This window comes from Seriola dumerili, unplaced genomic scaffold, assembly GCF_002260705.1.
Source record: "Seriola dumerili isolate Sdu_G_001 unplaced genomic scaffold, Sdu_1.0 BDQW01000068.1, whole genome shotgun sequence".
Taxonomy (NCBI): domain Eukaryota; kingdom Metazoa; phylum Chordata; class Actinopteri; order Carangiformes; family Carangidae; genus Seriola; species Seriola dumerili.
Genome location: NW_019174323.1, coordinates 1,042,827 through 1,070,044, shown reverse-complemented (window position 1 = coordinate 1,070,044; position 27,218 = coordinate 1,042,827). Strand labels below are relative to the sequence as shown.

Sequence of the window (27,218 nt, the reverse complement as noted above, 5' to 3'; positions counted from 1 at the left end):
AGCTTAGCTTAGCATAAAGACCATAACACACCAGCACCTCTAGCTCACTCATTAAGTCTCAGGCATTATCTCACAATGTTTGTGTGCGAATTAAACATATGAGACATAATGTATATATATATATATATATATATATATATATAATAATTACTGAGTTTTAACCCTGACAAAGCCAGGCGAACTGTTTCCCTCTGTTTTCAGTCTTTATGCTAAGCTAAGCTAACTGGGTGCTGGTTCCAGCTACATCCAGCTTCCTGAGAGAGAACTGGTTTCAGATGATTTATTTGCAGCAGTGACCTGCCGGCCTCACTGCTACATGTTGTTCTGTCTTCCACAGCGGCTCACAAGACTCTGAGGAGCCTCTTGACAGAAAGAGCAAGAGTGACCATTGGGGCCATCCGCCCTCCACCTCCACCTTTCACCCAGAGCTCTCCTCTGGAACAGTTCTGGATGAGCACACAGGTGCCACACAGACTCCAACTTTAAACCCTCAAACATCCAAGGCCGCTGAACAGCAGAAGCCAGCAGGGAGCAAAGTCCAGGATGTCTCAAAGTCCACCACCAGCCCTGATGGTGTGGGTAGAACTAGGACTAGTGCCAAACCCCCTGCACTGCACACCCCCCAGCCCACGCAGGCAGCCGGACCAACAGAGCCTCCCTTCATCGGAGACACTTACATGAGTGAAGACGTCCCTCCACAAACAGTGAGTTCTCCTCATCTGTGACCATCTGCTTGTTTTGGTTCATCCGTCTGGGCAGACCTCTGGAAGTTCAAGCGCATATGTGAAGAGAGTTTATAACTGCACTGTCGCACTGACCAAATTAATCTGTGGCTGCATGTTTTTGAGTGTAGAAAATGAGACAATCCTGATTAATTTGCAGCCGTTTGTTTTCTGTTTTTTTTTAATTCTAGTAACATTTCCTGGTTCCAGCTTCTCAAATGCAATAACATACTACTTACTTGGGTTTTGGACTGTTGATTAGAAATTGTTGCCAATTATTTTTCTTTCAATCAACTAATCAACCAATCAATCAACTAATTATTTCAGTTTTAGAGTTCTGTCCTACTGTCAGCCAGGAACAAATCTTTTGCCTCTGGGAAATTCAAATGTACATTTCTCACCATTGTTTTAAAAACTTTATTTCAAATTTTACAGACAAATTTATTACAGAAAAATGTTTGCGACATTCAATATTTTTCTTTTTGTAAGGAAATCCTATGAAAAGACAAAAAACAGGATATCTCAGAAAACTTTCAGACTTCCCAACTGTGTGTGTGGCTCTCAAACACAAGACAGCTCATAAACATACTGTATTTAGTTTAATTTAAAAATGGACCTGGACTATTTTCAGCGGCGGATGAATCCATATTTGGTGCTCTAGTGAGTATTTACAGAAGCAGTATGGTGTGTGTGTGGGACTGAGTCAAAATATACTACGCTGTGTGTTCACAGTAATGAAGGAACATGTCACCCAGTGTAACAGTGAGACTCACTGATGTGTTGTTAATATTATTTGGAAACAATGGAGCTCTATGGCTCAGAGGAATAAGACATATCACACATGATACGTGTCAGTGGGAGACATTCACTGATGGTTTTGGTTTTTTCATGAGATTTGCTGACAAATGGAAAAAATAATCAAATAGAGTGAATATTAATTATGGTGGAAAACACCTCTGGTTTTGGTCAGGCTCCAGATTTTGTCATTGGGCGGCGGCCTCAGTTGAACTGGGTGGGTCTTTCTTCCCAGTAAATACAGTCTCCCAAAGCCAAAACTGACTGTGTTTCTCCATCTCCTTTCCTTCCTGAATGTCTGTCTGTCATCAACACATGTTGCGTTGTCACCTGGCTCCACTGAGGGAAACACACCGATAAGATGAAACAAAAACATTGAGTCTTTGAACGTCTCATGGGGGAGATCACAGGGTTTTGTGAGAGTTAAATGAAATAATGTCTCCATATGGTGAATCACAATCTTTTTTTCCACACACACACACACACACACACACACACACACACACACACACTCTCTCACTCTCTCTTTAGTTTGAAGCAGCTTTTAAAGCTTCAGCTCAGTTAAGCTGCAGTTTAGGTTGTGAGCTGTTACATAAGACGAGGTTGCACAGACTGAATTGATAATTGATTCCACAGAGAACCAGGGGCAGATAACTCAGTCAAGGAGATAAAGTTGCTAATGAGCTCGGTGCCATCCGCTCGCTCGTGTGTTTACGCGCGTGTGTGCGTGGAACCTTTCCATGCTTCCTCGTCTGCCCGCATCTGGTTTTTATGTTGCATGCATCAGCAAAGTGTCCATGTAAATTTGATAATGAATTTGTCTTTCTCTGGGGAAAAAAAACACCAGCTTCCATCCTGTCGTTAGCCTTGTTCTTTTTTTTTAAGCGTGTAATTACCACATAATTGCCTCCAGTCGGGGTCTGGAGGTTAATATTGAGGTTGCACAGCCTCTAACTGAAACTAATGATGCTGCATTCGTACTGATGGTGCACAGGGTGGAGACGAGAACTTGTGTGTGCTTTGATAACAGTGAGGCCTTATCTGCTCCCACGCAGGACTGCCCAGACGGCATCCGCAGTCAGGTTGCACAAACTGAATTTGGGGGGAGGTTTCTGCAACATGTTCCGGTCCTGCAGTGGGCCAAACACGCAACCCGTGAACAACACCAGCGCCTCAGCAAGTACCCAGGAGCGCACGGCTGGGAGGGGATCGATTACAAAAGTGAGTCTTTGTTTTTGTTCTGTTTCTGTGTAAGTATTTTGTTTTTCTTAAGTTTAAAAAAAATCTTTTTTATTAGATCTTTTTCCCCATTACTTTTTATAAATATTTTTCTACGGTTGTCTTGTTATATATTGTTTTTAATGACATTTTCACTGTTGTGTGGTTATTTAAGTCTCTCATGGGCCCATGAACCTGATGAACCCCTGAGTGAAACACGTCGCCCCCCAACACCTTCTAATCTGTGTGTTGTACATGTACTGTGATGCTTTCAAGTACCCATCAGGATGCACAAGATTAGGAACACATGGCTGCTTCATTATATCTAACCTGTGTTAGTTTGTGGTAATGACTCAAAGATTTTTATTTAGGAATATGACCTCAGAGGGCACCTGGGACCATGTGGCAGTGCTTTTTATGCATCTATAATATAACTGAAACATTGATGTTATAACTGTTGTGCAGACAGTGAAGGTGCTCTGAAGCTCATGGTGTACTGCGAGTTCTGTTATCTAAAATCTGCATTCCACATGTGTCCAGACAGAAGAGACAAAGTGTTGTGGATAAGTGATTGAGGAAGCGTGGGCCTCATCACGGTCGACATTTCTTATCATGTTGAGATAATGGGAGATTCCTGTGTGTGTGCCCACATATGTAGCCTCGGGGGTTTTCTTTCCGTCAGACATAATGCAAATAACTCCAACTGTTGGTGGCTGTAACTACAAAGGCACACACAAAAAAAAAAAAGAAAAAATGAAAGATGAACTGTGTTTTCCTGTGTCGACAGCTCTGGTGGAAACTCTCTCCGTCCTCAACTTCACTGCTAACTGGCAGATGTTGGACGACTGGAGGGATCGCAGCAATGACTCAAAGTGTATCCACTGTGCTGTGGTGGGGAACGGAGGGATACTGAAGGACTCAAAGAAAGGGGAAGAGATCGACAGTCATCACTATGTCTTCAGGTAGACAAACTAATGCTGCATAAAGAGTTTCCTGACAGTCAAACCAATACTGTTGCCTGTTTCTTCACAAGCAAAAACATGTGCAGCCACAGACTTGCAGGGGTGTGGTGCAGGGTCTGAGCAGATTTTGATGCTCCCACAAAAATGTGCAGAGCTGTAGTTAAATACAAGCACATAAAATCAGGCCTTAGATTAACAATTGTAATATTCATTTCACAATATCATAAGACCAAGAAGAGTTGCAAATTCTCACATTTCAGAAGCTGGAGCCATCAAATGTTCACATCACATTTTTTGTGGAAAAAAAAAAAAAGATTTAAATGTTTGAACGATTAACAAAGTAATCACCAGTTCACAGGAAAGTGCTGCCTCTAGAATTTGTGATTTTCATAATCACAAAATTTCCTAAATTATAATGTATAATAATAATAATAATGTAATGTATAATAGAACCTCTCCATTGTGGGTCGTTATAATTACAACAGTGCCCCGGTTTCCAAAATGTGCCTTTTGAATATTTGTGAAGAGGTTATTGTTTTGGCATTTTTGCTTTGAGTTGATGCCTGAACCCTTTGTAATATGCTAAAACTATTCTCCCACACTACTGAAACTGAGCCATTTTGTCATTTGGCATTTTATCAAAGTTTATCTCTAACTGGTTAATTATTGACAACAATATTAACAGAAGAGACTACAGAGTTTTCAGGTGGTTTGAGGTTGAAGAATCTGAACAGCTGCTCTGTTCTCTCGGTTCTCAGGCTGGTTCTGCTCTGGGTTTTGTCAAGAAGCAGTTTTGCCAATAAAACTTCAGTCAGACCGGTGTGTGTTTGTTACACTGACTGACGCATTCAAGGATAATTAACAGAAACCTTCTGTTTTTATGTTTGTGTGTCCATGTACATTGTATGTGTGTGTGTGTGTGTGTGTGTGTGTGTGTGTGTGTGTGCGTGTGTGTGTGTGTGTGTGTGTGGACATCTGCGTTTGTGGACACTTGTGATCCTCAGGACCAACGGAGCGATCATCAAGGGCTTTGAGCAGGACGTGGGGTCTCGAACCACCCACTACACCTTCTCCACCAACACGTTAATGAACTCCATGAGGAGCTACGCAAGAGTCGGGTACAGAGGACCACCTGTGTCAAAGGTCAGGAGCAAAACAAGAGCCTCTCCTTCATTAAATGATAAAGGAATCAGGCCTGAAGTCACATCTCTCTCTCGCTCTCTCTCTCTCTCTTTCTCTCTCTCTCTCTCTCTCTCTCTTTCTCTCGCTCTCGCTCTCGGTCTCTCTCTCTCTGTTCTCGCTCTCGCTCGCTCGCTCTCTCGCTTTCTCTTTCTCTGCTGCTCTTCAACAGGAAACACGATACGTCTTTCTGCCTGATCACGACCGTGATTACCTGCTGATGAAGGCTGCAGCCACGCACACTGCAGTGGAGAGAGGGCCTGAGACAGCCAAAGAGTAAGTTACATTTAACAGGTGGTCATTAAAATAAAAAATAAAAAATCATGGTCTTGTTATTTTGTTCTTCATATTCACAAATTTACAGCTAGAAGCTCCTTTAAACAGTTCACATCTCTTTGAGCTTCATCAGACATTTTCTGCCACACTGTTTAGACAAAATGATCCTTGAAGACCTTTTGGAGGGTCTTCAATTTGAAACAGTGGAGGAACCTCTTATTATTAATTATTAATTACTATATATTATAATTATGATAATCTAATAATATACAATAATGTTAAAAATGATGATGAAGATGAAACAGCAGATATCTTAAAGCAAGGTTTTATTGATCAAACTTGAAAAGTACAACCATGATGATTTAGGGTTGAGCATTTATAATATGTATATATAATATATATACAAAATATTACACAGGAATAAATTTATTTTTAGAATGTTTTTATTTATATTTCAAAATATTTCAGTTTGGATTAAAGTGCATTTTAATCAAGAGTGAAATACCTCAACAAATATTAGATGAATGTTCATGAAGTTTGGTTCAGACACTCGTGGTTCCCAGAGGATGAATCCTATTTTTCACTTGGTGCCACAACGAGAGCGTCATTGGTGGTTTTGAGGGAAATATCTCAGTAACTGTTGGATAGATTGTCACAAAGTTTGGTTCAGATGTTCTTGTTCCTCGTCTGGATTGTAATAAAACTGATGATCCTGTGACTTCTTTCTAGCGCCGTCATCAGATCAAAATTCAAATTTGTCCAATACTTGCAAAGTGAATGATATTTTGTGTTTAGCACTGCTATTAGCATCGGTAAAGCTACATATGTCTCTCTCTCTCTCAAACACATGTAGTTTTTATATATTTATTTATTTGTTGTATCCTCAGTTATGCTTTTGGCCGTATCTGTCTCGTTATTGTTGCACTTGTCTTCGCCTGTTTTGTAATCACTTAATAAAGGGAAAAAATATTTTTAAAGAAAGTTCTGATTCACCAGTTTTAATCATAGTAATGTTGTCTTTCCTCCGCAGCCCTCTGAAGTTCTTTGGAGAGGATGTGTCGGCTGAGAAGCTGAAGATGTACCACCCAGATTTCATCCGTTACCTCAGAAACAGGTGAGAGGATGCAAACAGGGCTCGCATTTCAAATAGCTGGAGGTGAGATTAAAGGAGCAGCAGAGGCCGTGCTGTCTCTCCCACTGTGTTGACAGAGGGCAAATGATATGGCCTATTAATGTGTGTGAAACTTTCATATCTCCTTTCTCCACTTTTACCCTAAATGAAGCTGCAGCACTGACACCACAGATGCATCTGTTTGTTTCAGATTCCTCCGATCGAATGCTCTGAAAACCAAATACAAGGACATTTACCGTCCATCAACGGGGGCTGTGATGCTGCTGGCTGCACTGCACACCTGCGACCAGGTAACATCCATCATTACTGTTCTGTACACTTGCGTCAGCCAGCTTTTTTATTTACTGTGGGACGAGGCTGCACTTGCCCGATAGCGTGAGAATGTTTTGACTTGTAGCCGTTGGTCTTGTAGGCGCACGCAATGTGTGGCCTTGACTGGGTGGTAGCGGGTGCAGATGCACTCCAACCACAGTTCTGTAGAAATCGTACTTTGCTGTGACTCAGATCAGCCACCTGTTTTTCAACCTCTCATAATCTGAGCCCTGTGTTGGCCAATCAGATGTCTGAGTCAGTCAGATTTTGGACCCTACTGTTTATAATATCATCATATATTGACGGGCTTTGGGATGCATATATATATATATATATATATATATATTAATGTAACATATGTCTATGATATAACCACATACATAAACATACATATTTGTATGGGCTAGACATATGTGTCAATATAATAGGTTTTATATACAAGTTTTTACCAAGATGTTTTTATTTTATATATACATATATTTCATATTTGGAAATTCAGTATATGTACATATACACATAGATTGTGCCTTTTTTGTGTTTCCTGTGTACATGAAGGTGAGTGCGTACGGCTTCATGACCCCAGACTATAAGAACTACTCTGACCACTATTACGACAGCAGCTACCACCCTGTGGGCTTCTTCATCAACCACGACCTGCGCATGGAGATGTCCCTGTGGCAGCAGCTGCAGCAGGCGGGCCTCATACGACTCTACATGCACAAGTGAATTCACGTGGACCACAAGTGAGCGTCGCCCTGTGTGCACACGTGAATGTGAGGATACAGGAAGTCCAAACAAAGACTACCCTGCCTGCATTGTTTCAAAAATGACTCTCTGAACTGAGCAAAACAAACACGTGGCAGAAGTTTTCTTTTTATGAAGGAAACAAGAATTCTTCTTCTTTTTTTTAATGACAGCTGCTGTGATTGTTGAGGAAGCAGATTTAGTTTTATTTATCAACAAAGTGTTTGTTTAAAACTTTTAATTTAAACATTTAATTTTCCCAGAAACATGGTTTTGGTGATTTGTAGTTTGAATACGACCAGACATCTGCATTGTTTGTCAGACAGTTGACCCCTTGTCATTGAAATATTCATGGTCCCCAGAGGATGACTCTGGTGATCCATTGACTTTTTATCTAGCGCCACCGACAGGTCAAAGTTTTCACTTAACCAGTGAAATACCTCCGCACAAAGCAGATGGATTGGCACAACATTTTATGAAGACATGCAGGTCCCCAGATGAGGAAGTTATGAGTTTGATCAGGTTTCAGTTTCATCAGGTCAGACACATTTATAACCACAGCTCACAACAATTGCATCAGCCTCAGCTTTACTTTATATTTATTGCTAATTAGCAAATGTTAGCATGCTAAGAGATGAAGATTTGACCTGCTAAACAACAGCTTATTAGCATTTTGACAATGCTAATGTTAGCATATAGCTTAAAGCACTGCTGCATTTTATTGATCTGAGTCATGAGCAGCTGAGTGGGAAAAATCGTGACAATATCTCCTGCACCGTCAACACGCCGTCGTCAAAATGGCTACGAAGCCTCCACCACTGGCTGTTCTACTGAGTTTTAATTAGCTGATTTAAGGAGCTATACAGAGTCTGTTCATGTTTGGTGGCACTGGGTTAGCATGTAGACATCTTCACGCTCCCCAGTGATGTTTCCATTCTCCCCATTTTTCTGACATTGTTTGAAAGCACCACGGGAAAGAAGTTGTCAGTGCGCTTGATCTGGTTAATTTGAGTCAGTTCCCATCATTGTCCTCACTGTCCTTTTTTTAAAGGTGCATTTAAAAGATGAAGAGGGACTCAGGAAACCTGCTCTCAAAAGTGACATCAGTACTGGTAGATCACCTGTCTGAGGGCTGAAAGAGTTCTGTCGGATTTTATTGCACCGAGTTTTTATTTGAACAGATAATGTAGATAATTGATTTTTTTTATTTATCTCCTCTGTTCTTTTTTTTTTTTTTTTTTTTTTTTTTTTTATTACTGCTGAGAATCGAAAACAAACTTAATCCATTTTAAAATCTGGTTTCCTTATGATTCTACTGGAATTAGTGACTGACCTAAAGTTACCCCTCACCCAGATTTATCTCAGTTTTAAACTGGACTTGTTTTGGTCTACAAGTCACTAAAACCATGTTTGCTGGGAAGACTTTAGATGGTATCGTACAATCTGAATTAAAGTGCTACTCGTGTTACTGTGTCGTACAGTACAGTGTGTTGACAAGGGACAAGACTGCTACTGAGTTTGGCCACTTGCTTAAAATACCCCGTCTCCCCACCCTAAATAGATGGTTAGAGCGCTGCTGGCAGTGGCCATGGTCTTTTTCTGACATTTACTCACATTATGTTCAGGCTCTGACTCTGTCTACATGTCTGTGTGTGTTTTACTGTGGAAGGTAGCAAAAAAAACTATGTGGCTATAAAGCTCAATGACACAAATATTTGAACCTGACAATGTATTTAGTTTAAGGGACTTAACTTATTTTTTCTTTGTTCTGAAATCTTCTAAGCACATAAGTGTACTTTTTGTTTTACACTGTGTCACACTGTGATAAGAACAGTATGTGGGCTCTACAGGATTTTCAGTGCCTTTTTTTTTTTAATGTGAATCAGTAGTTTGGATGAAGCATTTGTGACTCAGGCGGAAATCTGCGAGGCGATTCAGTACGTCTCCACGACAACACAAGCGAGGACGTCAGTGGCCTTTTCTCTGTTTGGATTTGGAGACCATCGCCAAGGACTTCTCTCAAGGAATCTGCGTTTTCATCCGCCACACCTGGACTCCTCTCTGAGCCGAGACAATGAAGGGTCTGGGTTCAGTGAGATTGATTGTTGCCCCCCCTCATCTCAAACTGAACGGAGGCATCACATCCACAATAGCACGGATGTACTTTTCTGTGTTACTGTAGGTCTTACGGTGAGGGAGGAGACAGGAAACCAAAGACACACTGTACATCAGGGAATATTTAAAATGTAACTACTTTGTATATGAAACCAACACATATTAAAACTAAGTGATCCAATCATTTTAATTATTATTATTTACAATGTGTAAAGGGAGGAAGAGGAGACCTTTTTATAGTGCAATTCCTGACTCTGAATCTGTATAAAAACAAACTGATTTTATCTCAGTGAGTTCGTCTTTTTTTGTTCCTCACTAAAACACATCCCATTATTTTGTATGACATGTAACTGTAAACTCCAAAGACACGTCATGTAAATGACTATAAAATAGATCTAATTAGAGGGAAAGCAGAGACAGTTGGTACACCTCCTGTTAATTAACTAAATTGCTAGTATAACTGACGGTCTTTTGATCACTGCACAGCACAAAGCTAAACATACAAAATTTGACATTAGTCTTCAAGCAAACATACAGTTCAAGACACAGACAATATATTTCTGATAATAAATACTGAAGGAATTTTTGCTTGTAGAAACTTGAAACTTGAAACTCAGCACGACTAAGTCTCGCAGTCTTTATTTTGTGTTATTTGTGCCAAATTAATATTTTTTTCAGAAAATAATTGTAAAAAAAATTCTTTTTGGAATACTATATTATGCTTCTGCACCAACGACAGCCAGGACCGGAGGCATTATGTTTTTGGGTTGTCCAGCTGTACATCCCATTCTTGTGAATGAGATATCTCAGTAACACTTTGAGGGAAATTTGGCACAAATGTTCACTTAATCTCAAAGATGAACTGATTACATTTTAATGGTCAAAGGTCAAAGTCACTGTGACCTCACAAGACATGTTTTTGGCCATAACTCACAAATTCATACACTAATTATGACACAGTTGAACTCAAATGTCTATAAGGATGAAATGAAGTGATTGCATTTTATATCCAAACTTAACTGTGACATCATAATGTTCTACAAAAACACCTATCATTAAATGCTGTAACTCAGGGAGGAGAGATCGGGACCATAATTCCTCCAGCTTGGCAGGTCGGCAGAGGCATGCGACCACCAGGGGGTAATTCTAGTTTTCACATTTATTTTAACAATTTCACAGAACAGAATTCCCTGTCCCACCCCCACCCAGAAAAAAAAGTGCATAGAGTGAAACATAATGAGACATTACACTTACGATGGTATCTCCCTAAAAGAGACCTTTGGTTGGCTTGTCATGGTGGTAGTTGTAGTCGTTGTATCCTTTTCTTCAACCATATTTGATCTTTTCAAGAGGAATACAACTGCTCATTTATCATCAGTCAATGAGGAGAGGGCATGCAGATTGCACTGCTTTGCATTTCCTGAACACACATAGAGCAAATTTGAAAGTGTCACCAAAACTTTCTTGATTACAGCATCCAGGATCTAGGAAACAGGAGCTCAGATGCAGCAAAAAGTTTTAAAAAAACTGTCATTATTGAATTCATGTATGTGCTTCTTTTTTAAAGCAGTGTGCTGCTCAAGTGAGAATGTGCTTTCAGATGACAGTAGCAACACACTCAGATCAAGGTCAATCATGAGTTTTGGAGACCTGACAGTCGACCAATAAAGGAACCACAAACTACTTTCCCACAGATCATTTTTGTTCCACTTTCTTTTATCAAACTTTCCTCATGACAAAGGTCCTCACACTCCCTTGACTGTTGAGTGTTTTGTGGGGAGGGTAGATGTGGTATGCAGGGCCTCTCCGTCCTCCTCTCCTCCTCACTCTCCCTGTAAAAACACAGAGGAACTAGGTGACCTCTTTATTTCCTCGGCTCCTTCTCCATCTTCACTGCGTCTGAGAGCTCAGCTCAGCGAGGTGGGGGGGGGGGGGGGGCTCGCAGAGCCAGATGTGCATGGCGCGATGTGGTCGGGGTGGGGGCTGCATTAGGGAGTTACCAAAGCCATGAGTCAGACTTTGCAGTGCTGCCAAAATGTCTGGCATTAGGGACATTACAATTACACACTGCAGTTGGTAATGTGCAGCCACCAGCCTGAAAGACGAGGCCTTTTCCTGACTGGTGTTTAAGTGAATGCATGTGGGGAGAGGGGCAGATTATCAGCTTGTATGATGGATAAATTTCCCATCAAAGCAGGTGAAAGGAAACAGTTTTCAGAGGATTTACTGTCTGATGTGTTGTGTTTTCTCAAGTTAATTTAAAAAATGTGGGCTCTCATTCCTCCATGACAACATGTGCCACTTTGTACAACTACAACAGAACAGTAGTCTGTGTTAACATCATGATTATAGTGCATTTGACATTTATCAAATCATAAAAACAAACAGCAGAGGACGCAGCTGGTATTTTTCATTTCTATTCACGAAAAGTCGATCAATGATCCAGCTTTGTAAAAAACCTGAAGGGAGTGACGTGCTGTTCTCCCCTCAGACATGAAGAGTAACTAACTGCTGACCCTTAGAGGTGAGAATAAGTCAGTGCACCACCTCACAGTAAATCTGACGGTCTCCATCTGTGTCTACAGCCTCTGTTTCCTAAGCCCGGACCTTAACCCAGCAGAGAAGCTGTGGACTGAGCTGAAGAGAGCTGTTCGCATCCTGTCTGAGCTGAAGTAGAAGAATGGTCCAGAATTCCTCCTGAACTTTGTGCAGGTCTGATCAGCAGCTACTGGAAAAGCTGGTTTCAGGTTGTTGGCGCCAAAGGAGGTTTGACCAGTTATTGAATCCAAGGGTGCACCTACTTTTTCCACCAGCACTGTGAATGTTTAATGGCTGTGTTAAATTATGACACAAAAGATTAGAATTGTTTGTGTGATATTAGCCGATATTTGTGACTTAGATGATCAGATCACATTTTATGACCAGTCGATGCAGAAAATATAATATTTGACATGTTGTTAAGCAGAGTACAAGGAGATACCTCCTCACTGAAAAGAAAACAAGGAAGAACACAAACTACTGGACTCAAGTTTCTAACATGCTGCTTGTTAGCTAACATGCTAAAATGCTAAATCTGCTTTCAGATCAGTCACAGCTGTAGCAGGTCACAGCATGAAAACACCTCAATACCAACACATACTCATGGCTCAGCTCAGGGGGTCTGCAGCTGGAGGGGGACGACAGTGCAGCACCACAGAAGAAGAAGAGGCATCTGTCGTCACTTTCCATCAGTGTGAGACATTTACAACAACACAACAAGATGCACAACATTTGTCATCAGTATTGTGACTGTTGTACTGATGACAAAATGAACTGGAAACAATAAGTTTATTGAAATATTTAGTTTTTTTTTAATGGTCTCACACACACACACACACACACACACTACAGAAGTCAGAGAAACAGTCTCGTTATGCAGACATCATATGCTTCTCCCTCCCTCTTGCCAGCCCCTTTCAAAATAAATTATTACTCTTATTTTGCAAAAAATCTGAAGACAGAAAAAAAGAGATTTATACCCTGACTCGGAGCGAGAAGAGGAACAGTTTGTGCTTTCAGTGCAATCGAGACAGTAACATTCCAGTCGTTCATCATCAGCACCGGGACTTTGAAAAGATTGTGAAGAAACTGAGCGTATTGTTAGAGAGACACACAGCAGCTGACACTGACTGCCCTTCCACCTGTTTTATTGGTTGTCTCATCTCACTGCACTGCAGAACAGAGAGGTTCAGGAGATCCTTTGTTCCCACTGCCATCAGGCTGTACAACACCTCAGCCAAAGGAAGTGGACTAATCTAATTATTATTGTTTATTTATTATTAACTGTTACTGTTAGTCCTTCATCAGCAGCCTGGAGGACGCAGAGTGGCAGGGCATCCAGGACAGGATGGTGGAGAGTCCCTCTTAGTTTAAACTGATTGATTTGTTCAACAGCTGTTCATAAACACAGAAAAACTCAATTTCAAATCAATCACTGCCACTGTTACTGTTGATACCTTGATACTTACATCTTTTTCTTTGTCTCAGCCTCACCTGGCTCAGGTGTCTGGGAGGATCATCGGGGTGGTGTCCCAGCTGGTCCTGCATCTGCTCACCCCGGCTCTGAAGGTCCAGCTCCGGCCCGAAGACCAGTCCAGAGTGTCGGACTCTGAGAGCATCACCGAAAACACCCTGGTCCAATCACTGGGCAGTTTTGCCTCCCAGCTGTCAGTCAGGAGCATGCTGGGAGATGTAGTGGAGCTGCTGAACCAGGGTCTTCATGTGCAGTCTGCTGAGAGCCAGGACAGTACAGAGACCAAAGGAGGGTCAGAGGTCATGTCTGCTGCCATGAAGGCGTTGGTGACGGCAGGCGAGACTCTGGTCGATATAAGAGATGAGGCAGCAGGTCAGGAAGTAGACGCCATGTTTGAAACAGCGACTCTGGAAGTGATGTTCGCCGTCGCTGACAGCATGAGTCACCATCAGGACAAAGAGAGGAAGTCTGCGAGGATCCTGAGAGACCTTGCCACCAATATAAGCCTTATCCGTTTTGCGTGTCCTCAGAGAAGGTCAGCAGCGACCTGTCAGAGTTTAGTGGTTCCTTTCTCCAGGTACTAAAGGGTCTTCTTACCAGGTTTTTGACCTTGTTCTCCCCGAAGAGCTTGAGCATGACGACCAGTCCACGCAGGTCAAGCCTGTCCTGCTTGGACTCTGTTGCTTCTGACATTTTGGACATTGTGGCCAACAGCGTGAAGGACATATGCCAGGAGAAGAAGAAATCAAGGAAGTTCCCACTGACACGCAAAAAGACGAAGGTGACAGAGGAACGAGTCGACCCCATGGCGATGGAGGTGAAGGTTGCTCTGCAGGAGAAACTGCAAGAGTTTCTCACCAGCTACAGAGAAGCTGTGGACAAGGGAAAGAAGGACGAAACAGAGACTGCATCCACACTCCAGAGAGACAGGACAGCAGAGAGTGAGGACACCCAGCAGGAGCAGATTATAACGGGTGCTGTCAGGATTGTATCAGGTGGACATCTGTAGCGACGACAGGGAAGGATCCACTCTGACCAGACTGGAGGATCTGATCAGAGAGGACAAACTGTCCAGCTTCTCCCAGCTGCCGATGAGCTCCCTGAGTCCTCTGTCCTCCAGTCCCATCAGTCCAGCTGAGCAGGTGCATTTGTTCTGTCAAGCAGCTGTGAAACATCTGCTGAAGGCTCTTCTTCCTCCCCCCTCTCTCCTGGGGGATGGGTCTGGTCCTACGGGTCCACGGCAGCAAGTCAGCTGCCAACAGGTTCCAGGAGACAGCCCAGCTGTACAATGACATCATCAGCTAGTATACTCAGCTGATGTCTGACCGGGTGATAAGCAGCCTCAGCGGGATGCTGGAGGGGGACGATGACTGTGCAGCACCGCAGAAGCAGAAGAAGAACATTGTGCACTTCTTTCAGAAGCTTCAGAGGAAGATCAGAAACAAATGGAGGACACCAACGAACTGGACGGACACGCTGTCCAGTCCGTCTGTGGAGGGGGCCACTGCAGAGTCTGAGGACGCAGAGGAAGAAGAGGGAGAAGTGGACGCCTCCGAGCTGAGGAGGAGGAGAGTGGTGAACTTCTTGCAGAGTCTTCCAGACCAGATTGCAGAGGCTTTCTTCGTGTATGAGCCGAGGCCGTGGCAGACTCAGGCTCTCTTCCCCATCTAAGACACTCTACTGGTCTCTGTAGTCCACCTGGGAGGGGTGGACTACAGAGACCAGAATGAACTGAAGAGGAGCAAACGTGTTCAAGAACCTCAGTCAATAAAATAAAATAAATAAATAAATAAAAATAAATTCTATTATTATATTATATTATGTTATATTATAATGTATTACACTGTAGAGTCCGCCCAGCTTTAGATGACATCATCAGCAAGTACGCTCAGATGATGTCCAATCAGGTGATCAGCCGACTGTGACAGACTTACTTACACACCTCCCAACCCATATTTCATTTGTTCACCAGTGTGAATAAATTATGAATGAAGTGAAACCAATAGACAATTCAGTCTGATTATCAGACCGTTTACTGTTTTTAGCCTACATTTATTTCATTTTGTTGAATGTGCACCGTGAAAAGTACAAAAAGAAGAAGGAGACTGTCCTGGATCTTTGGTAATATACAAGTATCAAAAAGACAATCATCAACCTAATTAATTATATAATTATTAAGTATTAGTTTTGGACACAGTGGTCAGCCAGTACAGTCACCAAGCTTTAATGACTTGGACAAACCTCTACTCTTTTTCTTCTTTTAGCTGACTGTACTGACAGCAACCATCCTCACTCTCCCTCAGGTCTTCATCCACAGGTGGAGGAAGGGTAGATCAGGTGTGTGGAGCCTCTCCATCTTCCCCTCCTCTTCTATCTTCCACACACATCGTTCCACACAACACTGTGGAACGCTGATGAACCGTGTGACCTCTATTTCCTTGGTTTTTTCTCCATCTTCACCATGTCTGAGAACTCTGCGAGGAGGAGTGGGGGGAGGGGGGGACACAAAGAGCCAGATGTGAGGTGAAGGTGGGGGCTGTGTATAGGAGTTCATTTTGGATATTCACACTGGGATAACAACTTCAAAACAGCCCCAGTGTTGATATTAAGATTGCACATTTGCATCATGTTGAGCTCATAGCTTTTAAAGACGGTTTAAAAAGCTCTCTCCATTTCTCTACTGTACAAAGGCTTTGCGAAGGCTGAGGGGAGTGGCCAAGTTCTCCCTCATATGTGAACAGTTACTAACTGCTGACCCTCAGTGGCGGCTGCAGGTCAGTGCATCAGAGAGTGTGAAATCCGAGAGAAAAGGTCCTCACCTCTGTAGTCAATGCGTCCGTCTCCATCAGTGTCCAGAGCCTGGATCATGGCCTCGGCCTCCTCATCAGACAGAGGAGCTGACGGGGTTGCAGTTGGTACAGTGGACAGGATGTACCTGTTAGAAGATAAAATATATCCACCATGTAAAATACTTCCACAGACATGTCAGTCCGGAGTCCAGGAGTCATGGCTCTTCTTTATTTGGTTGAAATATAAAGGATAAAGGATAAAGGAGGACATGGACATGATATGTGGATTAATCCACCAATGAAAATAGTCCCCTACTACTATTTCCTCCTGTTTGATAAAAATGGCATTACCCAGCTGTTTGAGGAAATTACTTACAATTTGTGACATGATTTTACAGATTTATGCCATCAGTCTTCAGGAAAGTCAAAAAGACAGAAGTTAAAAGTTGGTTTTGACCTTTTTTGTTGGATTTGTTGAGAATAAGAAAAATTCAAGATAACGAAAGCCTTATCTTTAGATAGCAGTAGGGCTCGTACTTGATCTCGTTCCACTCTATGTAGCCGCTGCCATCCTTGTCGAGCATCATGAAGGCCTTCTTGATGGCTTCCTCTCTCTGCTCCGAGGTCTTGAACTGCCTCATGTACTCCAGAAACCTGCTGTAGTTGAAGTTTCCTGCAGAGGATCAAATAAACGATGACATCAGGCAGTGAGGTCATCGTCATGACTCACATGTGAGGCATCATAGCAGTCACTGTTTAATGTGTGACTGCCATCTCTCTCACACACACACACACACACACACACACACACACACACACACACACACACACACACACACACAGTGTCACCCTGCGTTCTCATCCCCCGTGGCATGCGGTCAATATCCTGCTCTGTGAGTGAAGCGCCCATGGCCACAGCCACCTTCTTCACCTCTGGCCGGAAGTCGTCCTCCATCTTCTGCAGGTGTGTCTTGACCTGGAGATCAGGAGAGAAGAACATCAGAACATTTCTGATGACACTGATATCAATGTCTAACATTTATTACACATATTTACTCAGAATTTTTGAGGGTGATATTGTAGTTTTTATGTTACGATTACACGCTGCCAGTTATTAGTAACATTTCATAATAAGATTTCACATCCCAACATGAGCTGAGCCTTAAAAGAAGACTCCAACAGTTTAGGAAATATGCTTACCTGCTTTCTGGCTGAGACTTAAATGAGAAGTTCCATACTGCTCTTATATCTGTTGTCTAGATATGAAGCTACAGCCAACAGTGGGTTAGCTTAGCTTAGCACAAAGACTAGAAACAGAGGGAAACAGCTTGCTAGGTGCTGTCTGACACATTCATACATTAGATATCGTTTGTTTTATCTGCACAAAAACCAAAGTGTAAACACAACAATTCACTGCTTTACACAGGGTTATATAAGCAGTGGTTGCCTCGCAGACGCTCCTGGCTCCAGCATTATCTCTGTCGGAAAGTAATTCCCAAAATGTTGAATTATTCATTTAATCTTCCTTTGTTTCCCCATTTCCTTTATTTTCTTCTTTGCTTCATTTCATCTGTGTGTTTTGCTTCACCCCTCCTTTTCTTTCCTTTCTTTCTCTTATCTGAATCTCTTTTGTCCTCATCTGACTTAAGGGTCGAAGGATAGATAGTGTCATATGTTGTACTGACTCACTCGGCCCTCTCAGAAAAACAGTGATCTGCTCCTGAGGCTGTACAGATAAAACTAACTTGACTCTTTTGTCTTTCATTCTTTATTTCTATTCCTATTTTTCACCTAACCTTAAAAAAATAAAGTTACACAATGCAAGATGTTTTCTTCAAAATATTTTATAATTATATTTCAACTGAGAGTATCTTTCCACTCCAGTTTTGCTGTTTGAACGCTGCTTGAATAAAGGGGCTGAGTACTTCCTGCTGCATTGTCCAAAAAAAAAACAACAAAAAAAAAAAACCCACTTCTCATGTTAATGCAGTCATCAGGCACATGCTGGGTTTCACCCAACAGTGGCTGACAGGCAGCTGTGTGCTGCTGACATTTACTGTGTCTACCTCTTCATTCTGAATGAATCTCTAACAAGTGGCTCTTCTTTCTCTAATTTCTCTCAGAGGCTTGTTAATCATCACTGGCACCTCTCCAAATCAATACAACCTCAATTACCTGCTTAAGTGATTAGTCATAGCGGGGTTACTCATGCTGAGGTAGGTCATGGATATTTTGGGCCCCCCCCCCCATCTTAATAATGTCTGTCAGCGCTGATCTCAGAGGACACGTCACCTCAGAGGACCCCACACAGAAACTGGTGTGTTTCTGAGGGACTGCAGATCAGCATCGACATGTGGAGTCCGTGGTGAATGGGTTGTGTAAAGAGCAGCAGAGAGAGTAAACAGCCTGTGAAGCTGCTCATCATAAAGCAGAGGATTGCTGCCTTTCTACAGGTTGTTTCATCATTCCTCTTCTCCCTCTCCCCCTGAACTTTTACTCCATCATTTGCGCTTCAAGAACTGTCTTATCAAGATGAGTATGTGCTTTTTCTTCACCAGAGATCAAACAAAACCCCCAGTGCTCTCAGTCTGCGAGTTTTTAAACAGCTTGTTTACAGCTTTGACAAATTAGCACCATGACAGCAAAAAAAAAAAGAAAACGAGTTAAACATCAATCGAAGCAGCTCTGAGAATACTGGAAATCATTACCAGATATTTATTGACTCTACAGATCCATCCCCATCTCCAACATATCCTGTCCAGTACTCACCAGATTCAAGGCCTCCTGGTGCAGCTGACCTTCCCCCTCTCTCTGTCTCTTATATACAGGAAGGATGTAACCACCAGTGGCCTTGCACCTGTCCCCCCCCGGCGGAGCCATTCTCCATTAAAGCCTTGGCTCCTGTCTTGTAGACAGTCCCCATCCCAGATGTACTGAGGCAAGACCCACACATTAGGCCTGCTGATGGGGTTGAACCAGAGGCCGGCCTTGGCACGGAGCTTGAAGATTACTCAGAGCATCCAGACTCATGGAAGCTGCTGTACAAGTTGTTCCTGATTGCAGCAGCGCAGTCAGATTTCATAAATCACTAAAGACTGCAGTTATAGTTCAACCACCTCTTCACAGCCACTTCAACAATAGCTTCTGTTTTTACATGTCAGTGCGGAACATGATCTGCAGCTTTTTCAGTTAGTCCTTCATCATCCAGGCATCATCTTTCCAACGGAGGACCTTTGGCTTCTTCTCTCAAAGCTAACTTTCAAATAAACAGCTCAAAGCTTTACAGGAGAATAAAATCCAGCCTGAGCCATCACACTGCTCCTCTGCCAGGACCTCAGAGTCTCTGAAAGTCTGCAGCAAAGATAGAGTCAGATCTGACTGACACCAAGAAGTTCTTTTTATCCATCCATCTACTGTATATTTACTGTATCTGTTTTTATACTGTATATGCAATGATAATTGTTTTTAAGTCTAGCATGGCTCTTGGGATGGAAATATCAGTCTCTCAGTCTGTTGGTCAGTCCACCACTTTGGTCCAGACTGAAATATCTCGACAACTGTTGGATCAGTTGCCATAAAATGTTGTTCAGACGTTCAGATGTTCCCCAGAGGATGAATCCTACGGACTCTCCGTTAACTTCTCCTCACACACCACCAGCCAGGTCACATTTATGGTTCTCTGGATTAATTGTAATAAATTTGTTGATCCTTTAACTTCTCATCCAGCTTCATCAACTGAAGTACCACAACCTGCAGTTCCGCTAATGAACACTAGAGTCTGGCTCCTGCAGTGAGTCAATCCCCATAGACTCACATGTTAAAATGTGAGCAGCAGAAATAAACTTGTTTACAGACTGGTACAAAAACAGTTTTGGTCTCTAGAGCTAATTTCCTCCTTCATGACAACTGTTTATATAAGTCACCTGTTTACATTTTATTAAGACTTAAAGTTATGGAGATTTGAGGGCGTGGCCACTTTGAGTGACGGGGGGCGTAGGTTTGCCCCAAACTGGCATGCACTGAAATCCCAGCTCCAGACACGCCCCTCCTCTTTGTCCATTTTTGGATTAGCTAGGAGTCAGGGGCGGAGTCACGCACTGCCAAGATGGCAACGGTGGAGCAGCCAACTCCGAGCTTCAAAACCACTCTTCAGAAACCTGTGGATGACGTCAGTGGTGCTATATCCATCTTTTTTTTACAGTCCATGGTCAAAACTTTAATTTGTACAATACTTTGATTTATGTTCAAAGACCTGCAAAACTAATGACATCCCCATCAGCCTCAGCTGTTCCTTGTTTGTACTGCTAATTAGCAAATGTTAGCAGGCTAACATAGCATTTAGCTTAAAGGACTACTGCCTCACAGAGCAGCTAGCATGGCTAGTCTTGTTTCAACATACAGTCAAATCTTGGCAGCTATTTGAGTATTTAAGAAAATTTTGGTCAGGTCTCCTCATAAATGTCTGCTGCTCTCTTCTCTTCATTTAGTCAACCTGACGCTGCCTTTCACTGCTTTTTATTTCTAGGATCATGACTAAGTCTCCAAGGATATACTGTTATTTTCAGGACATGTTAGGCTACGTGGGAAGGACTGTGCATGTTCCAAGATGCAGAACACCCAGTAGAAGTCTGTTCCTGCAGCCTTATGTCAGAGACAACTATTAAATCTGACCCTTAACATCTGCAGCTACCCGTCAAAGGCGATCAAAGGCGAGGAGGGCGGAGGCCGAGAACCTCAGCTGTTCCAAGGAAGTCTTTTCCACACACATCATCACCACTCTGATGAGACATCACCCTCACAGTGATGATTCGTTTTCAGAGTGACAGTCCCAGCTCCCTGCCAGCATCAGCACAAGCAGGTAATCAGGTTTGCCGCATGTTCGCCACACACTCACATACAAGTTCTGCAGGGCAGAGAGCTGGCAGAGAGAAACAGGGCTGTTATATAACTCAGTTGTGTGTGCTAACATTTGCGTTAAATAACGTATGAGCACTTCTGGGCAACTGTGTATAGATCAGTGATCAGCCAGAGCAGCCAATGCCTACAGTACGGCACAACCCGAGAAACCGGGGTTGATATTTGTAAGGATTTTACAGTGTTTGTGTGCTAATCTTTTCCTTGGAGACGTTATTTATAGAAGAACAAAATGTCTACAGGCCCGTTGAAACCTGTACCACTGTGAGACTCTGAGTTTGATCCCTGCTGCGTATTGATCCAGAGAGTTTCAAATCAGATTCCAACCTGAGCACATCTGAGCTGTGTCTGAGCCTCAGACCACCACAGTCTGCCCTCATCACTTCTGTCAGAGACTCTCTGAATCCAGAGTGTAAAACAGATTTTCAATGCTGAGTATGAAACACAGCAGATGTGTGTTTTACAGATCAGAGCAACCGTGTGTAGAAACGTCAGTGAAGCACAACCAGTGATCGCATGTGTTTTCTTGAGCTGCTTTGAAAGACTGCACCAGAACAGATGGGAACGTCTGCTGAAAAGAAACTGTGAGTAATACTATGATGTAGTTTAAAGGATCATTTCACTCATTTTCACATATACTCAAGTTGAAGCACCACAATCAAAATGTGATTTTCATGTCTGGATATGTGAAACTTCCTGGATTGTTATAGGGGTTAAGATATGTTGATCTCTTTCATGTTGTTTTTGTGGAGTTATCTTTATATAAGGTACATAGCCATAAGTATTTGGACACATAGCATTGTGCACTTTTGCTATAGGGCTGTTTCCTTATGGTTTGGACTATAGGGACTTCGTTCCAGCGGAGGGACTCTTAATGATACAATGATATTTTAGACAACAGAGAATTATAACTTTTTTTTAGTTTGACCCTTTCCTGTTTCAACATGACAATGCCCCCATGCATGAAGCCTGGTACATAGAGAAATGGTTTTAGTATGAAATAGCTTGGACCAATCCCAATGCCTCGCTTCGCTCCCTGTTTGTAAACAATAAAAATGATGTTGGATCAGATTTGATCCAATTTGGATATTTGGAATTCATCACCATGTGATCATAGGACAAATAACTCCACAGTTCTGGCTCTGAATCACAGTGAGCTGTGTGTTTATACTGTCATATACTGTCTTTTTTCTTGCAATGCTAACATTAGGGTTCGGTCCTTTCATGCTTGTTTGTTAACTGTTTTTCTTCTATCTTATTATTTCTTGCGTTTTATGGCCGTTGTTTGCCATTTTTTACGCTTCCTAGTATCCCCTGATAACCATGGCAACCCCATGTTTAATGTCACAACACTATGAGGTTTGGCTTATTCCCTCAGGCAAAGTCTGCAGAGATGTGGACTTACAGAAAGTGTCCATAAAAGGCTGTAAATGTCTGCTGCAGAGCCATCATGCCCTCGATGGTTTGACAGTGGGACAGCACTAAGCCCTCACCAACGTGCCTCCAAGTCTGTCAGTCTGTGAGGGGGGCATTGGGATTCAATTTTCTTCTTTACCATCTTCACCTATATCACTTCATTTCCTTTCCTCATCACTGATTGGCTCTTGTTTTCACCTTTACCACCCCCCATTTACCTGATTGAGTTCATGTGGTCACTACAAGTTTCTTTAAAGACTTCACTCCCTCTGCTTTGTTCTTTATCACCTTTGCATGGAGTGGCAGTTCTGCTAAGAGGAGTTTATGTTACTCTTTATGTCCATGTTAGTCTCTGAGAACTTTATTTATCAGTATTTCTTTAAGGACATTTGAGACTTCTTTGATTTATGGTGTTGAGTTTAATCTTTAATCTCTATTTGTCAGATTCCCAAAAGCCCTTTTCCCTTTACCCTTTTCCATGAATCCTGACCCGATGCCCTTGCTAGTTCACCTTTCATTCATTCATTCCTCATCACCCAGCATCTGAGCTGAGTGGCTGAGTGGAACCGAACCCATGCAGCCAGGTGGCTAAAAACGTGGACAACTACATATAGTTAAACTGTTGGGCTGTACACATACTTTGTTTGGATGTCCACATATTTTTGGCCCTGAAGAGTGAACATAGACTGTGATGCATACATTTTCCACTCACTCTCTCTATTCACTGCCTGCAACAGGAAGTGTCTCCCTCCATGCACACAGGTATCAAGGAACCATCTTGACCCTCCTCATCAAATACAACAGAAACTCTCAGTATGGATACATTCAGCTTAGAAGAGGTGTGTGTGTGTGTGTGTGTGTGTGTGTGTGTGTGTGTGTGTGTGTGTGTCTGTACAGTGGACTGTGTTTTTCTGACCTTGGCTTTTAAGGCGAAGTGACCTGTGTACAGGAGAGCTTATTGAGTGATGTTTTGTTGGGTTACACTTCACTGAAACCTTCAACTAAAATGACTGTAACAAAATTGATCTTTAGGGTCAATATTCTCTTTTGCTGTGCTGACCAGCTGCTACACTTCACTGGAGGAGAGAGAATTGAAAACCGAAATCTTTCTGTTCCTCTCGTCCCCCACTGCTCTTCTTTTTTTTCTTCTTTTTTTTTTAAAAGTCTTTGACATAAAGACAGGGTAATTAATCCCATTAAGATCCCTGAACTGGGTGTTGAAGGACTCGTCCAACGAGCCTTGGAGCCTAATTGAAATTGACTCCATAAAGACCCACTCAGCTGAGGCGTCACATTTAACAGACATACATTAGCGTGGTGGATTAGCACACCACAGTTTTGCAGACAACCTCCTAATGATGTGCGAACATGCAAAGCTGTATCCCTTCAGTGTGTAACACTGCTCTGCTGTAGTGTGCGTGACAGTATGCTGAATCGTGCATACGTTTTTAATCCTGCAGGAAAAATGAATCCAAAAAAGGCAAAGAGAGAAACGACAGCATTAAACATGACTGAGGTGGAGCACTGAGCCTGTCATCCACTCTGATGTGGGGTTAATTAATATGACATGCCTCCAGACTGGGGGGGGGGCCCGATCAAATAAAGAAAACATGTTTGTCTCTTTGTTCCTTTTTACATCTTTGCTTTTTTTTCTCTGTGAAATGCTAGAGATTTTCTACAGAGGGCTCAAACACTCTAATGATTATTTTTCAATAGCTTTTCATTTGTCAATCATTTTTTTTCAACAAATCAATTAATGGTTTAAATGGTTTAACTGAAATTGCTCCCTTCATCCAGTTTATTATTGAGGCCGTAGAGCGGTGGTGTTGTTGTACTGTAGTGCATCACATTGAAGATATTGTTCACCCAATTTGCAAACATGAGCAGGACAACACCTTTAAATAAGCACTACAGTACAACACCACCTCAAAATATAAACGTAAAGTAGAATTATTACTTACAAAAACTGAAAATCTGAAAGTGCCATAAAGGTAGAATTTATAGCGGTGTTATTTTGTACCCCCCCCCCCCTTAATAAATTAACCTATCAAAGTAATGAGTCTGAAAGAACCAAATCAGTGTGTTTGCATGTTTCAGCTCTTCGTAAACGTTGCTAATTTATCATTGATATCAATATTATCAATATTATATTTTTAACTGTAATTTTTCAGTGCAAATAAATTCTGCTCACTTCGCTGTTGTGCGGTGGAGGTAGACTTCTCAAAACTGGGACAAATAAAAGTGAAATCATTAGCATTTATGTCACAGTGTGCACATATTTGTGTGGTTATCACATTTTAGAGATTATTCTGAAAAATGAGACAGTTCCTGAAAAAGTATGTAAAAAAAAGTCTGTATCCCGTGCTCAAAGGAAAAATTCCACTAATTTGTTTCCAATCATGCCATACAATATAACTGAGTTGAATAATGTATTGCAGAGAGCAAGTTGTCAGCATAAGTTTTATGCTCATACAGTAGTGTCTGTCACTGTAGCTGTTAATGCAGTGAAATGTCTGAATTTCAGAGCTTTGACATAGTCAACTTTATTTTCTTATTTCCTGTTGAAAGAGGATGTTGGGACTAAATGCAGTGAGGAGTCTATATCATTAGATGAGGCTGTTTGATTTGATAGAAGGGGCAGAGGGGCGGGACCTCTGGAACATCTCTGATTGGTTAGATTTTATGTGAACACCAATCTGTGCAGGATTCACCTTTCCAACCTTCCAGGAAGTTTTCATGACAGGTGACACTGACTGATTTTGATTTATTTTGGATGTATGGATTGAATGGAGGCCCGTAGCTGGAAGGTGAGAAAAAGCAAATCACAAATGCATGATCTGTAAAATGGTTAACAGAAATATTAAGTGCATGTCATTTGTAGTGAATAACTAAAATGGGCAGAATCAGAAGACCTTGTGTTTGTGAAGTTCCAGACCAAACCAAACCTTCCTCTTGTTCATTCCTAAAGAAACTGAGGACAGAGCTGTTTAATTCCTGTGTTGGATCCAGAAACAGACTCTGGGGGCAGCCAGCAGCAGCCTCAGCTTGTAAACAAGCAAAATTAGTTTTTCAAATATAATTCAACAAATTAACAATCTGCTGTTTCCAGAAGCAACATAACCGGGCCGTCGTCAGGCAGACTCATTTTAAACGGCTGGGACATTATCTGTCTCCCTGCAGAGTCGCTGACTGTATGTGACTTCACCGCTTTGTTTTCCCTGTGGACTTAGTTTCTGCTGCAGGACTCAGATTTAACTCCAACACCCCTACAGAAGCACAAACAAACATTTAGATAATTACTCTCCCTGCTCGTCCTCTAATTATTTGCCCAGACAGGAGGGAGAGTCTTCAATGAGCAGTTTGAACCAGTCTTAGGTTTTATTCTCTGTAGATGTGTTTTTATACTTCATACTACTGTCTCATTGTGTCAGAAAGCACCGATTTCAAGGCTCTGCATATCCATGCTGCTACTGTCACTGATGCTTTTCATGATGATTATACTGTTAGTATTTGATTCATTTTATTTGCTGATAAAAATAGAATATAAATGATATTTAAAGTCCAGTACGTAAAAACACGGTGAAGTCTTTTAGTGCACCAGCAAATAATCCAAATGACAATTAAAGGAAAACACACATTTACACCATTGTGAATCGTGCATTGTGACTGTGTTGAGTTTTGACTGATATTTTTGAATTAGATGCTTTCTGTCAACCTTGAGGACATGGATGCTCAAACCAATATTAGTCAAGTTTCGCTATTTTAAGCATTGATTCTGCAGCGACACAATCTTTCCATATACACTCAACATACAATCAACTTCCTGGCAACAGCAAAGGCTGTAGAGCCTGTGAACTGTGTCCCAGATGTCAGCTTCTCAGCAGCCATTAAACGCAGTATTGTTTTCAGATCGACCACAAAGCAGTTTTAAGTTTATCCAGCAGTGTTCTGACAGGTTTTCACAAACTCAAGGAATCGTGAAATGCTCTCAGTCTAAACAGACTAAAAGCCAATTTCAGACTGACTTTAAAACATTAGAGTTACAAGCTCCTGAGGCCTGGCGGTTTCTTCATGAGCCCCACAGTGAAACCAGAGAAGTGTAACTCAGCATTCACAGCTGCCCGGGTGTGGAGTGACCCGGGCCCCAGGGGGAGCTGTTAAAGCCAGGCCTGGATCCTGCTATCCTCCCTCATCACCCACCGAGGACCGCTCTGAATTGTGGGGTGAAGATGGAGATGGATGGGGTGTAAAGGGTGGGGGTAGGCGGCTGTTTAATTCCACTTTTGCTTTCCTCGCCACAAAATGGAGAAAACGTGTGCTTATAAATATGCATATATATATATATATATATATATATGTGTGTGTGTGTGTGTGTGTGTGTGTATATGTAAGCACAAAAGTACAGTGATATACTGTGGTTAACCTACTGCTCATCACATCTGATGTAAGATGTGAAGTGACTGGAAAGCGCGACCCAGAATTCCATCTTATCCTCTGCTTTCTGTTTCCAGGGAAACAGCAGACATGCAACACAGTGTATCAGACAGTCGAATATGACGTGATGAGACAGCGAAACAAGAGGAGGAGGAGGAGGTGCAGGAGTGAAAAGATTTAGGAGGAAGATTCCTGCCA

General features: G+C 42.1%; 2 protein-coding genes across 3 annotated transcripts in view; one reads left to right on the top strand and one right to left on the bottom strand.

Annotated features, from left to right (window-relative positions):
• Nucleotides 1–9,744, top strand: part of LOC111219706 (alpha-N-acetylgalactosaminide alpha-2,6-sialyltransferase 2-like) — a 15,617-nt gene extending 5,873 nt beyond the window's left edge. Inside the window, exons 3-11 of one of the 2 annotated variants that reach the window (XM_022742434.1) lie at nucleotides 338–704; nucleotides 2,573–2,738; nucleotides 3,523–3,697; nucleotides 4,702–4,840; nucleotides 5,049–5,152; nucleotides 6,183–6,266; nucleotides 6,475–6,574; nucleotides 7,152–7,339; nucleotides 9,227–9,744. In XM_022742434.1, coding sequence (XP_022598155.1) covers nucleotides 338–704; nucleotides 2,573–2,738; nucleotides 3,523–3,697; nucleotides 4,702–4,840; nucleotides 5,049–5,152; nucleotides 6,183–6,266; nucleotides 6,475–6,574; nucleotides 7,152–7,322 — 1,306 coding nt within the window. In that variant the 3' untranslated portion in view covers nucleotides 7,323–7,339; nucleotides 9,227–9,744. Of the gene's footprint in view, nucleotides 1–337; nucleotides 705–2,572; nucleotides 2,739–3,522; nucleotides 3,698–4,701; nucleotides 4,841–5,048; nucleotides 5,153–6,182; nucleotides 6,267–6,474; nucleotides 6,575–7,151; nucleotides 8,581–9,226 lie in introns of those variants that run through there. The other variant, XM_022742433.1, reaches the window with a different exon arrangement.
• A 6,153-nt stretch (nucleotides 9,745–15,897) lies between these two features.
• On the bottom strand, nucleotides 15,898–17,211 carry LOC111219552 (calmodulin-like). Its single transcript, XM_022742268.1, has 4 exons — nucleotides 17,106–17,211; nucleotides 16,794–16,929; nucleotides 16,287–16,402; nucleotides 15,898–15,941 (listed from the first exon to the last, which is right to left on the bottom strand). The coding sequence occupies exons 1-4, from the start codon at nucleotides 17,209–17,211 to the stop codon at nucleotides 15,898–15,900; spliced, it is 402 nt and encodes a 133-aa protein (XP_022597989.1).
• Nucleotides 17,212–27,218: the final 10,007 nt, after the last annotated feature.

Excerpts from the sequence above, each read along its gene's own strand:
- LOC111219552 (XM_022742268.1), bottom strand. The coding sequence starts at position 17,211 with ATGGAGGACGACTTCCGGCCAGAGGTGAAGAAGGTGGCTGTGGCCATG. Across the intron at positions 16,930-17,105 it reads ACGGGGGATGAGAACGCAGG|GAAACTTCAACTACAGCAGG; the intron begins GTGACACTGTGT and ends GATCCTCTGCAG. Across the intron at positions 15,942-16,286 it reads CGGACGCATTGACTACAGAG|AGTTCTCAGACATGGTGAAG; the intron begins GTGAGGACCTTT and ends TCCTCCTCGCAG.